The sequence below is a fragment of the Phyllobates terribilis genome, unplaced genomic scaffold, assembly GCF_046119375.1.
Source record: "Phyllobates terribilis strain yellow unplaced genomic scaffold, ASM4611937v1 Scaffold_8__6_contigs__length_399053987, whole genome shotgun sequence".
NCBI lineage: Eukaryota > Metazoa > Chordata > Amphibia > Anura > Dendrobatidae > Phyllobates > Phyllobates terribilis.
In genome coordinates this window covers 265,166,512-265,180,342 of record NW_027362768.1, presented here as the reverse complement: position 1 = coordinate 265,180,342, position 13,831 = coordinate 265,166,512, and the positions used below count along the sequence as shown (strand labels likewise).

At 42.6% G+C, this 13,831-nt stretch overlaps 1 protein-coding gene across 2 annotated transcripts in view; it reads left to right on the top strand.

Moving 5' to 3' along the window:
• Positions 1 to 13,831, top strand: part of SREBF2 (sterol regulatory element binding transcription factor 2) — a 41,508-nt gene that overhangs the window by 14,873 nt on the left and 12,804 nt on the right. For both annotated transcript variants that reach the window (XM_073644210.1, XM_073644209.1), the window contains exons 6-15: positions 214 to 328; positions 1,516 to 1,697; positions 2,886 to 3,078; positions 4,930 to 5,114; positions 7,447 to 7,708; positions 7,812 to 7,981; positions 11,149 to 11,314; positions 11,459 to 11,570; positions 12,779 to 12,891; positions 13,064 to 13,193. In XM_073644210.1, coding sequence (XP_073500311.1) covers positions 214 to 328; positions 1,516 to 1,697; positions 2,886 to 3,078; positions 4,930 to 5,114; positions 7,447 to 7,708; positions 7,812 to 7,981; positions 11,149 to 11,314; positions 11,459 to 11,570; positions 12,779 to 12,891; positions 13,064 to 13,193 — 1,628 coding nt within the window. The remainder of the gene's footprint in view (positions 1 to 213; positions 329 to 1,515; positions 1,698 to 2,885; positions 3,079 to 4,929; positions 5,115 to 7,446; positions 7,709 to 7,811; positions 7,982 to 11,148; positions 11,315 to 11,458; positions 11,571 to 12,778; positions 12,892 to 13,063; positions 13,194 to 13,831) is intronic.

Sequence of the window (13,831 nt, the reverse complement as noted above, 5' to 3'; positions counted from 1 at the left end):
GTAACGGATCTCACAAAATGGCGTCACAAACCAATTTTTTATTTAATTATTTGTTCATACAATTTTCAGAATCGTATCTAATTTCTCTGCACATATGGCAGCTTGCATCATAGTATTTCAGGATCATGCTGCATACATTACATGGGGGTGGTGAGAGTTGATATCTTTGGTCAAGATACATGTTTTGTATGAGAAATTGTTACTTTGTTTCAGATGCACAAGTCGGGGGTCCTGAAGAAAGCCATAGACTACATAAAATATTTGCAACAATCCAACCAGAAGCTTCGTCAAGAAAATATGGCTCTCAAACTGGCAAATCAAAAAAATAGTAAGCTGTGCTGCTACTTTTATATCTTGTTGTATACTATAGCCTTAAATATGGAGAGACGGTGAGTTTTGTAACCTAACCTGAGAGCAGCATAATGCCGGGGGTTACTGGGCTGCTTACTGTAGTTTTTGATAAAATCAGTTTTATCAGCAGCAGATTATCACTAGAGAACTAGTAAACCTGCTGCCATGTACTCCTTAATATTTGTGAGCTTTGCATAGCCCCGTCCCCACCACTGATTGGCAGCTTTCTGCCTCTGTACAGTGTACACGTAAAGCAGCTAGTCAGTGGTGTGGCCGGGGTTATACAGAGCTCAGCATTCAGAGAACTGCTAGATCTGTAGCAGATAAAATAAGGATTTTTATGAACACTACAGCAAGCAGCCCAGTAAGTGATACATCACTGAAATCAGGGTCTCTGGCCCTACATCATGCTGCTCTTAGATGTGGTAGCAAATAATAACTGGTGACAGATTCCCTTTTAAGGTTAAAAGACACAATTCCATCGAGCTCAGGCTATAATTTTAAGTATTAATCCAGAGGAAGGCAAACACTCCATGAGGCAAATGCTAATAGCTCCATATTAGGGGAAAAAATCCTTTCCACATTCGTCAATCAGACTAGTTCCCTGGATCAACGTATCTTCACAAAATGTATAACCATATTCTGTAATGTAAAATAGTTTTTCAAGAAAGCCATCCAGGCAACCTTGAGCGAAAGGTGGAAGTGATTGTACAATGACCTCCCCATGTATTACACATGCCGGCTGCATTCAGCCGCAGCTTTAGTATGTATTCCTGGCGAAGATAATCAGTTGTAGACTGTATCTTTGGATGATCAAAGTATCACCTAGTCCTGATAAGTAATTTTACTGTCCTGTATCAGCTAATATTGCTCTCTGTGGCCATGAAATAACTTATTCAGCAGATTTGTTGAGCTGTTATTTTATTAGATTTTTATGTTTGGGACATTTTACATAATGGGAAGAGGTTACCCGTTATATGGTTTATACACTGAAGGGCAGAGTCATGGTAGAGTCTCCAGTTATACAAGACCTTGGCCCCAGAGCTGGATCTTCGCCATTTCTCTTCCTCCTCTGCTTATTTCTCAGCTAGTCGGTTTAGTACTTATTTCCAGATTCCCATGTTTTTATAGCCATGTTTGTAATCTGCAATTGTTATTTTATAGAATATCTCAAGGGCATTGACCTAACCAGCTTGGTGGACACCAGCATGGAAATGAAGATGGATGAATTCAACCACAATATTCTAATGATGTCTCCACCAGCATCAGACTCTGGATCTCCTGCTGTCTTCTCTCCTTACTCTGTGGATTCAGAGCCAGGGAGTCCTCTGTTAGATGATGAAAAGGTGAAATCCTTGCAGTATTATTATATTTAGGAGTTGTGTGGGATTTTCTGCAACGAGATAGTAGAAATAAGTTGCCTTCTGCTCGTGAGCAGGTGTCCCACGTACCTGAATAGTTTTAGCTTCATCACATGTTAAATGGCGTAATTCTAGATGGGAGAATTGATTTGCAGGACTCCGGTCCAGCGGCCAGGTGAGTAATCTGCGACCGTTAGATATGAGCCCTGCAATTCTTCTTACCTCCGGCATTCCTGGCTCGACATCATCATTATGGTGTGATGCAATTATGTTGCGCCAACCATGAAAAGAGCTGGGTAAGCCAGGAGGTAAGGACAATCACTGGGCTCCCTTTTAGTAGTCACAGTTTGCTGACCTATCCGATGGAGCCGAGTCCTTTGCATCAAATCATCCATCTGTAGAGTTAATCCAGTTTTATGTCAAGTTATTGAATGATGCCATTACTTGATGATCTGTGAGGGTCTTGCCTCTGAGACACCCACTAATTCCTGGAATGAGGGATGGCAGGACTAGTTTTAGTGCTGCATCCCCTCTTCCGTTTTTCAAGTGCAGCGGAGGGCCGGGGTGTGCAGGGAACAACCAGCCTCCCCATGTGAATAGGACTGTGCTGCAGATACTTGCATACTGGGGGTCTGGGACCACCTCTGAAAGGAAACAGTTATGGCCTACACTGCTTCCTTAACATTGTGGCCCCTTCATGCTCAGAATTGTCAGGGGCTTTAGAGGTCAGCACTGCATCGATCATAAAATGATGGAGTCAATAGGGCATCACTTTAGAGGATGAGAATTGCCATGTAGAGGGAAGATTTGCAACATTGCAGGTTATGTAGCAATATAATCTTACAGATATGAGTAACTCTGCTTATCCATTGTCTTATAAGAAACATAAGTACAAGATATTGCATTGAACTAGAGCGGCTGCCCCTGGCAGTATCCCAGCATTTCCAGCTGTCGGGTTGTACTGCTGGCTGTCGCTTGGGTTCGGTACAAGATGAAAATTGCAATGGATTTTCTAAGTAATGTTCTTAAGGTATAAGAACTGTTATCTGGTCCTCAGTTTTATTCTGTACAATATGACATGCTCTGACCATTCACGTGTTGGCTTTGTGCAGTGTTATGTGTGCCACAGAGTTATGACAGGTGCCTCTTACAACTTGTGTATCTGCTTTATAGGTGAAGGATGAGCCTGATTCTCCCACAGGACTTGGCATGATGGATCGCTCCCGGATGCTTCTCTGTGCTATGACCTTCCTTTGTCTGACATTTAACCCCCTGACATCATTGCTCCACTCGGATGATGGCCAGTATTCAGACAGGACCGTGCAGCATGGGACAAGCAGGACTATGCTGGGAATTGAGGTTTCAGGTGCGTCTCCTTTTCATGGCTTATACTCATGTGACGGATTTACAATCCTTTACCTTGAGAAATACATAGTGTGTCGTCTAAGACTGCACTTATGTAAAAGCTTATGTTGATTAGACTTGCACCGGCCGGACCTGCTGATGTCACTGAGACTTGTTCACTATTTGATATAACACTTGCTGGGCAATCTTTGTAGCTTCCATAGGACTGAATTCACAAACTAAAAACACTATAAACAGTAACCAGAAGACAGAAACACCTTAAATCTATTCCGACCTCATCCCCCCTCCGCATCGACTTCAATACGCTGCTGTAATCTGATCCCTCAACCATCCTGCAGTCTGTATTGTCACAGCAAGTTGCTTTTTTTTCAGATTGAATGATGAGTTTGGGCGGCAGGAGGAGTAGACGTGTGGCATACAATAGGTGTACATTAAAGGGAATCTGTCAATGGGATGAACCCTAAGCCGTATATATGGACATGTAGGTCATTGAAAGTTGAATAAAATGATACCTTGTTATCAGTGATCCAATGTATTGTTTCCAGAGATATCCATGTTTTTCTTGTATGTAAATTAGCTGTTAAGATAAATAGGCCGGACACAGATCTCCCTGAGAACCTGCCTCCAAAGATTACATTAAATGAAAGGAGGCGTTACCAGTGTGAGACATATAATGACTGACAGACTGATCTCACTGCAGAGCTGTATGTGATTGTAACTAACGTAGTGCAGCAGAGCTGGGCTTTCTTCACTGCATTACTTGGCTCTGCTGCAGAGTTGTGCCAGACTACAATGAACGCTTCAGCTTCCATCTCACAGGCAGCCAATGTGGGGGGAGAGGCAGTACTGCAGAGCTGACAGGACTGTGAGAGGAGAGCTGCAGTTTGTAATGAGACCTATTCAGCACTGCTGTACTGTGTAAGTTGTACTCGGGCATAACTCTTCAGTGAGATCAGGAGAGCAGACTGTCAGTCATTTCATGTCTCACACTGGTAATGCCCCTTTTTATTTAACATAAGCTCTAGAGGCAGATTTTCATTGGGACCTAGGTCCGGGCCATAAATCTTAACAGCTCATTTACATATTAAGAAAAACTTGGATTTCTCTGGAATAAGACATGTGATTGCAGATATCAAGGTATCATGTTGTTCAGCTTTCTACGACTTACATGCCCATATAGAAGATGGCTTAGGAGGGTTGATACTACTGACAGACAGACAGAGGCCCCTTAACCCTTTTAAGGACTATAAGTTGATCAATCAAATTGGTTTCAGTTTAACACTATGGGACAAATGTGTCCATTTGTCCTCAAAGAGTTAGATCAAGTGAGGGAGGTGCGGGGCAGCATCTAGAAGTACAGGATTTTGCAGGGATACATGTTCTTCCTTCTCACCTTGCGCGTAAATGCAAAATGGCCATTTTTATTTCTCACTGCCACATTTGTACCACTTCTGCTTTGGTTCCCTATATTATGAAATCATAATAAAGCATCAACAATTGCTTTGGTGAGTGCCGACAATTTATTACTTCTTTATACATGAATTTAATAAGCATCTGCTTATTCTGAGCACCAGAGTGCTTGTGCAAAGTGATCCTTGGAAGAGCACCACCAGTCTGATACTATCAACCTGAGGAGCACTGCCGACCTCAATTATTCTCGATGGTCCTTCATTTGTGCTGATTGGTGAAACTGCGGTGACCAGTAAATATAGTCTGTTCACATTAGAGAGATGGTAGAACAGCGGTCCACCGTGATGCAGTAGAGGGATGTAGTAACCTTTAGTGTAATCAGTCCTACATTTTATATACTGTGACTGCTGTATATCACCAATCACATCTCATTGTCCTGCAGGTCTGTCTGGGAGCTGGCTTGACTGGCTCATCCCTACATTAATTCTTTGGCTGGTAAATGGCGTGATTGTCCTCAGCGTCTTCATGAAGCTACTGATCCACGGAGAGCCGGTGACACGGTTGCACTCGCGGTCTTCTGTAAAGTTTTGGAGGCACCGCAAGCAGGCTGACCTGGATCTGACTCGGGTAATTTTACCACTTAGTATTTGCATTTTTTTGTCCATTTTTCTTTATAGGCCACAAAATTTGCTATTTATTTTATGAAATAATTTGTGTAGGCAGCTGTAATTTAGATTTACAGCCAGTGAGGTGAGAGGTCAGTCATCTGCGGCTGATGGGAGCAGAAATGGATTTCCGCTCAGTCACTATAATCCTACAGTGCTGATCCACAAGAAGGGAAAGGAAACCTATGAGGCAGCTGACTATCACCTCTTATGTGAGAAAAATTCCTTCCCAACTCCAAAAATGGATGTCAGAAAACAATCAGATCAACATCCCATCCATCTGTAACATATGGTACATTTAGCCCCTTCATGACCATTGATGGTAAATAAGTGTCTGCACTTGCTGGGGTTTGTGCAGCACCGATGTCTCTCTACAGTCTGCAGTCTTGCATCGCTCAGGACCTCCAAAGTGCTGCAAAGCACTGGAATTTCAGTGCAGGGCAGATAGCTCTGACTGGCAACATTATCGGGACCTGATTGGCTCCGGTCCCAATAATGTTAGCCATGTGTTATCTTCTAGATGCTGCGATCACGACATATGGAAGTTTGTGAGAGAAAAAAGACTCCTTCTCTCACCCCTCCGGCATCCCCGCGACATGATCACGGGGAGCCAAGGGTCTGCCAGCTACTGTGGCCTGTTAGACCCAGCCAGAAGCAGGATCTAATAGGCGTTATTGAAATGCATGAGAACAGCGAACATAGAAATAAAAGTTGAAGTCCCATACAGGGACTAAGTAAAATAGTAAAAGAAAATTAAAAACTATTTAAAAAAAATTGTAAACCAATAAATACGTATGTTTATGTAAAAATAAATTTAAAAAAGTGCACATATATGTTAATCCCGTGTCCAGAACAACCCGATCTTTACAGCGGTCACACTAGTTAACCTCTTCAGTGAACACCGCAAAAAAACTACGCTCTTTCATCATACGGCAGAGTGGAATAAAATGCGATCAAAAATACGAATGTAAATAAAAATCATAGTATTGCTGAAAACGTCATCTTGTCCTGCAAAAAATCAGTCATCATTCAGCTCCATCAGTGGAGACATAAAAATTACAGCTCTCAGAATAGAGCGATACAAAACAATTGATTTTTCTGTAAAATAGTTTTTAATGTTTAAAAGCAGCAAAACATAAAACAAAAGGTATAAATGTGGTATCGCTGAGTAACTCTTCAGCACCTTGAGGGGTGCAGTTTTTAGAATGGTGTCACTTTTGGGTATTTTTTGTCATGGGGCCCTCAAAGTCTCTTTAAATGTGATGTGATCTCTAATAAAAAATGGTTTTGTAAATTTTGTTGGAAAAATGAGAAATTGCTGAAACTTTTTAACCCTTCTAATTTCCTAACAAAAAAATTGAGGTTTCAAAAAAAGGATGGAGATGTAAAGTAGACATGTGGTAAATGTTATTTATTATCTATTTTGTGTGACATAACTCTCTGGTTTAAGCACATAAAAATTAAAACATTGAAAAATATGAAATTTTCAAAGTTTTTGTCAAAATTCCAATATTTTGACAAACGCAAAAAATATCGACCTTAATTTACCACGAACATGAATTACAGTATGTCGCAATGAAATATTCTTAGAAGCATTGGGAACCATTGAAGCGTTCCAGAGGTATTACCACATAAAGTGACACTGGTCAGAATTGTAAAATTTGGCCTGGTCAGGAAGGTGAAAACAGACTCTGGTGTGGAGGGGTTAAAAGCCTTGTCTAGGAGTAAAGTAATGATGACCGATCCCCAGGCTGGATCCATGGGTTGGAAATAAGTGATGTAAGCGTGGAACATAGCAGTGGCTGCTGCCGAATACTGCAAATTATTTCCCATTCAATTCAATGGGAGATCAAGTACCATACTTGGCAGCGGCCACTTGTGGACTATTGTATTCCACCATAGGGGTGGATGTACCATTGGTGCAGCCTCACAAGGACCCAAGGGATAAAGGGGGTCACCGACACCTCCAAAGCAGGTAGAATTGTGCATTATGATGAGCTGTTGGACTACAAAGGGCCCATATACTGTTCTTGCACAGGGCCCTCTTCTGCCATTGTCTGACCTCCTTCCACCCCACCCCATACATCAGTTAGTTTGTGCATTTTTCAGTTGACCTGTGGGGCTGTAGAGTATTGGACCCCCACCAATCTTGTATTGGTGACGCACAATATTACATATGATAGTTTCACTGCTTTTACAGTAAAGAAGCCCCATCTGATGATCGTCTGTGTTGTGTGGATGACAGCAGTGGTAGTCCGGTTCATATACACAATACACTGCTTTCTCTCACACAGGGAGATTTTGGAGCTGCAGCAGTGAATTTACAGACTTGCTTGTGCGTATTGGGTCGCTCTCTCCCCACTTCTCGCTTCGACCTTGCGTGCAGCCTGTCCTGGAACATTATCCGTTGCAGTCTTCAGAAGATTAGTCTGGTGCGTTGGCTGCTGAAACGAACCCCAGGCCACTGTAAGAAGGCCGAATTCCAGGATGAAGCCACAACCAGCGCTCGGGATGCCGCCCTTGTGTTTCATAAGTTGCACCAGCTACATTTGACAGGTACTGGCCTAGACAGGTGGCTGACATACTGTACAAGAACATTAATTGGGCGTCTGACTACAGGTCTTCTGCCTCCACATTGACTTTAATTCCTTGACTTCAGGGAAGTTGCCGTCTAGCTGGCGTTGTTCAGGATTGAATCTCTCGCTCTGTGCGGTGAATCTAGCGGAGTGTGCTGGTGACAAGATCTCCCCTACCTTACTGGCAGAAGTCCACCTGACCACAGCGGTGCAGATGAAGATCACCTTCTCCGGGAGATTCTCTTTCCTGACTGTGAGTTTCACTAATCCTCAGTCTTACTGCCACACTTTATAATTACAGAAATATTCCGCCTTATAATCAAATTTCACTTGAATATTTCCTGTTTAAATGGAGTCTGTTATGACCAAACCTGTAATTAAACTGCCAGTACACTGACAGAGGGACTTATCCCCTATACAAATCATGCCTGTTTTGTAGATTTTACTCTTTTACCTGGGCAGAAATAAAGTTTTATTTAAAATGTGAACCAGGTCTCCTCAATGCCCCCTTGGGATGGTCAAGTGCTCCATGCACCCTTCAGTCCCCTGAATTACCATGAGGCACATTGCCCCTCAGCTGGATTATCAGCCATTGCCCCTCAGCTGGATTATCAGCCATTGCTTGCCCACATCATGCACTGCCATCATTGAACCTTACGTGCACACTCCTAGAGCTCAGCAGTCAGACAGTTATAGTGGTTGCTCCTGCCTACTTCTCTCCTGACTGTAGCCGCTCCTCACTACACTGATATATCCATACATATATATCCATCAGTGCACTGGGCCACTTGGCTCGAGGAGTGTCAGTGCACACACACGATGCAATGAAGGCGAGCGCTGGTACTCAGGCTATCGGGTAGTGCACCCCCTTCTATTTGCACCGAGCTCTTCACCATACCAGAGATGTGCTGAGGAGCCCTCAATTACACATTTTGTTTTTTTTCTGAACAAGATAAGCAGTAAAATGTATAATACAGGCATGACTATTATTGAGGCCAAGTCCCGTATATGACTGTGCTATCCATTTTACTGGAGTTTTGGCGATAATAGAATACCTTTAAAGGGAATCTGTCAGTAGGATCACCCCCGCCTAAGCCATCTATATGGACATGTAGGTCAAATTGATCCTCTGGCTGAATGTCAGGCTTTGTTCACGAAGCTCAGGTGTGTGCAGATCGTCGTTGTCCTACGTTCTGCGCAATGTTCTGCTCTTCCATGGAGACTGGCTTCAACTTCCTTCTGCTCAGCCGGCCGGCTACTCAGGAGTAAGATGAAGCCAGTGTCCATCGAAGAGCAGCACACGGCACACAGATCACATCACAGGTATAAAGGTATCATGTTATTCAGCTTCCTATCACCTACATGCCCATATAGACGGCTGAGGAGGGTTCATCCTACTGACAGATCCCCTTTAAGCTGAGGAGTCACAGGATGTAGGAATACATCCTATCTTGTGATTGATACAACTCCGGTATCTGATCAGGTGAGCTGCCTCTGGCTAAATTTACAAAGCGACTGCTTATATTATGTTGTAGCAGTAAGCCATCATTTGTTTATCCTGAATAATTCACAGTCTGGATAGTTACTTGTGAACCGTATCGACATAAAAGCCCCATAATAAATGGCACATTTCATTATGTACATTTGTGTCACAAGCTAGGGTTAATTCCTGCTTTATGATGATGGATATGGAGATATGCAGGTGCTTCTCACAAAATTAGAATATTATCAAAAAGTTAATTTATTTCAGTTCTTCAATTCAAAAAGTGAAACTCGTATATTATATAGTCAATACAAACAGAGTGATCTATTTCAATTGTTTATTTCTGTTAATGTTGATGATTATGGCTTACAGCCAATAAAAACACAAAAGTCATTATCTCAGTAAATTAGAATAAGTAACAAAAAACACCTGCAAAGGCTTCCGATGCATTTAAAAAGGTCCCTTAGCCTGTTTCAGTAGGCTCCACAATCATGGGGAAGACTGCTGACTTCACAGATGTCCAGAAGGCAGTCATTGACACACTCCACAAGGAGGGTAAGCCACAAAAGGTCATTGCTACAGAAACTGGCTGTTCAGAGTGCTGTATCCAAGGATATTAATGGAAAGTTGAGTGGAAGGAAAAAGTGTGGTAGAAAAAGGTGCACAAGCAACCGGGATAACCACAGCCTTGAAAGGATTGTTAAGAAAAGGCCATTCAAAAATTTGGGGGAGATTCACAAGGAGTGGACTGCTGCTGGAGTCATTGCTTCAAGAGCCATCACACACAGAGAGTGTCACATTCCTTGTGTCAAGCCACTCATGACCAATAGACAACGCCAGAAGCATCTTACCTGGGCCAAGGAGAAAAACACCTGGACTGTTGCTCAGTGGTCCAAGGTGTTGTTTTCAGATGAAAGTAAATTTTGCATTTCATTTGGAAATCAAGGTCCCAGAGTCTGGAGGAAGAGTGGAGAGGCCACAATCCAAGATGCTTGAGGTCTAGTGTGAAGTTTCCACAATCAGTGATGTTTTGGGGGGCCATGTCATCTGCTGGTGTAGGTCCACTGTGTTTTATCAAGACCAAAGTCGGTGCAGCCGTCTACCAGGAAATTTCTGAGCACTTCATGCTTCCCTCTGCCGACAAACTTTATGGAGATGGAAATATCATTCTCCAGCAGGACTTGGCACCTGTCCACACTGCCAAAAGTACCAATACCAGGTTTATAAACAACAGTATCACTGTGCTTGATTGGCCAGCAAACTCATCTGACCTTAACCCCATAGAGAATCTATGGAATATTGTCAAGAGGAAGATGAGACACCAGACCCAACAATGCAGACGAGCTGAAGGCTGCTATCAAAGCAACCTGGGCTTCCATAACACCTCAGCAGTGCCACAGGCTGATCGCCTCCATGCCACGCCGCATTGATGCAGTAATTGATGCAAAAAGAGCCCTGACCAAGTATTGAGTGCATTTACTGAACATACATTTCAGTAGGCCAACATTTCAGATTTTAAAATCATTTTTCAAGCTGTTGTTATAAAGTATTCTAATTTACTGAGATAATGACTTTTGTGTTTTCTTTGGCTGTAAGCCATAATCTTCAACATTAACAGAAATAAACACATGAAATAGATCACTCTGTTTGTAATGACTCTATATAATATGAGTTTCACTTTTTGTATTGAAGAACTGAAATAAATTAAAGGGGTTGTCCAGTACCTTATATTATCCCCCCGGGCCCCTAAGGATTTTTGTAATTACCTTCCGTTGCAGATAATGCCTGTGAGCGGCGCCATCACTGGCCGTTCACAGGCATCACGTGACCCCTTAGTGTAAACATTTTTTTTGCAAGTTGTTGGATTAATTTTGTGCATAATTAATATCTAATAAATCTCCTGGTGTATGTATAGACGATGTAACTCCCCGTTTCAGGCGTACTTCCTGGGCTGTGCCCAGAGTAGCAGCTCGGACACCGAGGCCCTGCCAGAATCCCTGCGATGGCTGACACATCCTCTGGGAAAGCACTTCTTCATCAGTTCTAACTGGACCGTAAAGGCTGCAGCTAAGGAGTCCATCTACAGCTCCTCAAGGAACCCAGGTGAGGGGACTGCCCGCAGCTAACCTGTAACCAGCTTGTCATATTGGCACTAGTCGATTTATTCTCCGATTAGATAACTCTCACAGATCGCCATCTTAATAGTGACCCATTATCAAACCACACACTGTTCATTTTGTCTTGCAGCTGACCCCATTGCTCAAATCAATCGGGCGTTTTGTGAGTCTTTACTGGAGAAAGCGTTGCATGCTCTCGCAAAGCCGGAGGCTAGCAAAGTGTCACTGGAGGAAGAAAGCTGGTATGGAGAATGCGTGTGTTTGATTTGCTTTATCTAAACCTTAAGATGAAAATTTGAACATATTCCTTTGCCATATTCCTATGGAGTTTTGGTGTTTATGTGGTTTCCACCTACAACCCTCATCTGCAGTCTGATCCTGCAGGTATGGATCACTAGGACTCTGCTTGTCACATTGGATTAAAGGTGTCACCCACCTTATTATACCATTTTTTTTTATTTTTATTTCGTAAATCAATAGTGCACATAAAAATAAGCGACTTTGTAATATGTCTTATCAGAGAAATCTGCTATTTTCTCCTGCTAGACTGACCATATACTGTCCATTTCATGGTTGCAATCTGTCTTCATTGAACTGCCACAGTTGGTGCTTTTAAAATTCTATGGAGGGAGTTGCTAGAGGCCGGCAGGCAGTAACAATTCTCCATAGAACTTTATGAGCACCAACTGTCATCTCCCATCTCAGTAATAGGAAAGTCTATATTCACTGAAGGCACTGCAGATTTTACCCATGAAGTGAGAATTTTGAGAGTGAATGATAAGTCCTGGAGAAAGAACAGATTTCTATGATAAGATATCTGTGCAGTCTGTGAGGAAGGAGGCACTAACCAAGTGCAGGGAAAGAACCTGTAATATATTAAGTGCCATAATACACAGGTTAAAGTGTGTTAAATTTGTATTCAGAAATTCATCCTAATTATGTATGTAATGTTGTGCAAGTGTATTAAAATACTTGCTGATCACAGTCTTCTCTGGATCCCAGAGCCGCTCCGGTCCTCTTCTGAGCCACAGAACCTAAAAATAAGACTAGCCGGCTCACACAGTTTTATGTGTGGGCTGAACATGCTTTCCCAATGTAAGTCTACGGAGCCTGGTTCTGAATCTCAGACTTCCACTGGGAAAGCAGCTCCTGCTCCACCTAGTAGATGCTGTGCCAACCGGCAAAGCCGCAGTGCCATCACATAGAACCGCAATGGCACTGGAAACCAGAGAAGACTGCGATCACAAAGTATGTTAATACACTGGCACACCATTACATACATGATTAGTACGAAAATTAATGAAAAATGTGATGAGACATCATCTTTTAAAATGAAGATAAATGGGCCATCATTTAGTTACTTGTTGTCCAGGACCTGCCAGTTTCAGCACATCTTTTTCAGTTTTCTACCATTGTTTTTCTATTAAGATGTTTGTTTTTTGTTCTGCAGTGAGTTTTCCAAGGCTCAAGAGTATTTGAAACTATTAAGTGTGTTTGCGGACTCTGTAAGTGGCGTCAGCTTTCTCCCTATCGGAGGTTCATCCTGCATGCTGACCTCTACCAGTAAGTAAAAGTCACAGGAAATAACCTCTGTCTAATTTGTACACGCTATACTACTTTATAATATTTTATTGTTACTTTTTGGATTACTGCTTGTTTTTAACAAAAAAAATCTAGTAATTGCATGAGAAAAATAAAGAGTATGATCTTCTAACAGTGTGATTTCTGCTTGTAGGCACAGATCCTGTCTGCCGCTGGTGGCACTCTGTTACATCAATGGCTGTTGGCTGGATGCAGGGTGATGACACCATAGTGAAATCTCATTATTTGGATGTGGAGAGGATACCAAAGCTGCTGGATCCTGAGTAAGCCCATTCAGTAACATCTAATAATAATTTATAAAACACAAATCAATATGAGAATCAATTTGCTATATATAAAATTGTTAGAATCTTTAACCTCTTCCCATTAAATGCTGTGCTATTACGTCATGGGCGGTTGCCCCAAACACAGTCAGGAGTGGAGCCCATGCCACCAGCAATAGTCAGCCATAATATACAGCTGATACGCTGCAATCCATTGGCCAGGGTCTGCGCCTGCATTGGCCAGGGTCTGCGCCTGCATTGGCCAGGGTCTGCGCCTGCATTGGCCAGGGTCTGCGCCTGCATTGGCCAGGGTCTGCGCCTGCATTGGCCAGGGTCTGCGCCTGCATTGGCCAGGGTCTGCGCCTGCATTGGCCAGGGTCTGCGCCTGCATTGATCCTGACCGGCCATTTAACTCTCTAGATGGTTAATAGGGGCTACAGCATCTAGGCAGTGGACATAGGGAGGGGGCTCCCATTTTATGAGGCTTACATAAGTTAGATGATACCAAGAGGATGGTTAATTACATAGCTAACAGAAAAATCCCCTAAAATATAATAATCCCCTAAAACAAACCATTTATATACAAAAATTATGGAAAAAGATGCAAAAAAAAAAGCAAGATAATGTGTTTTGGACAA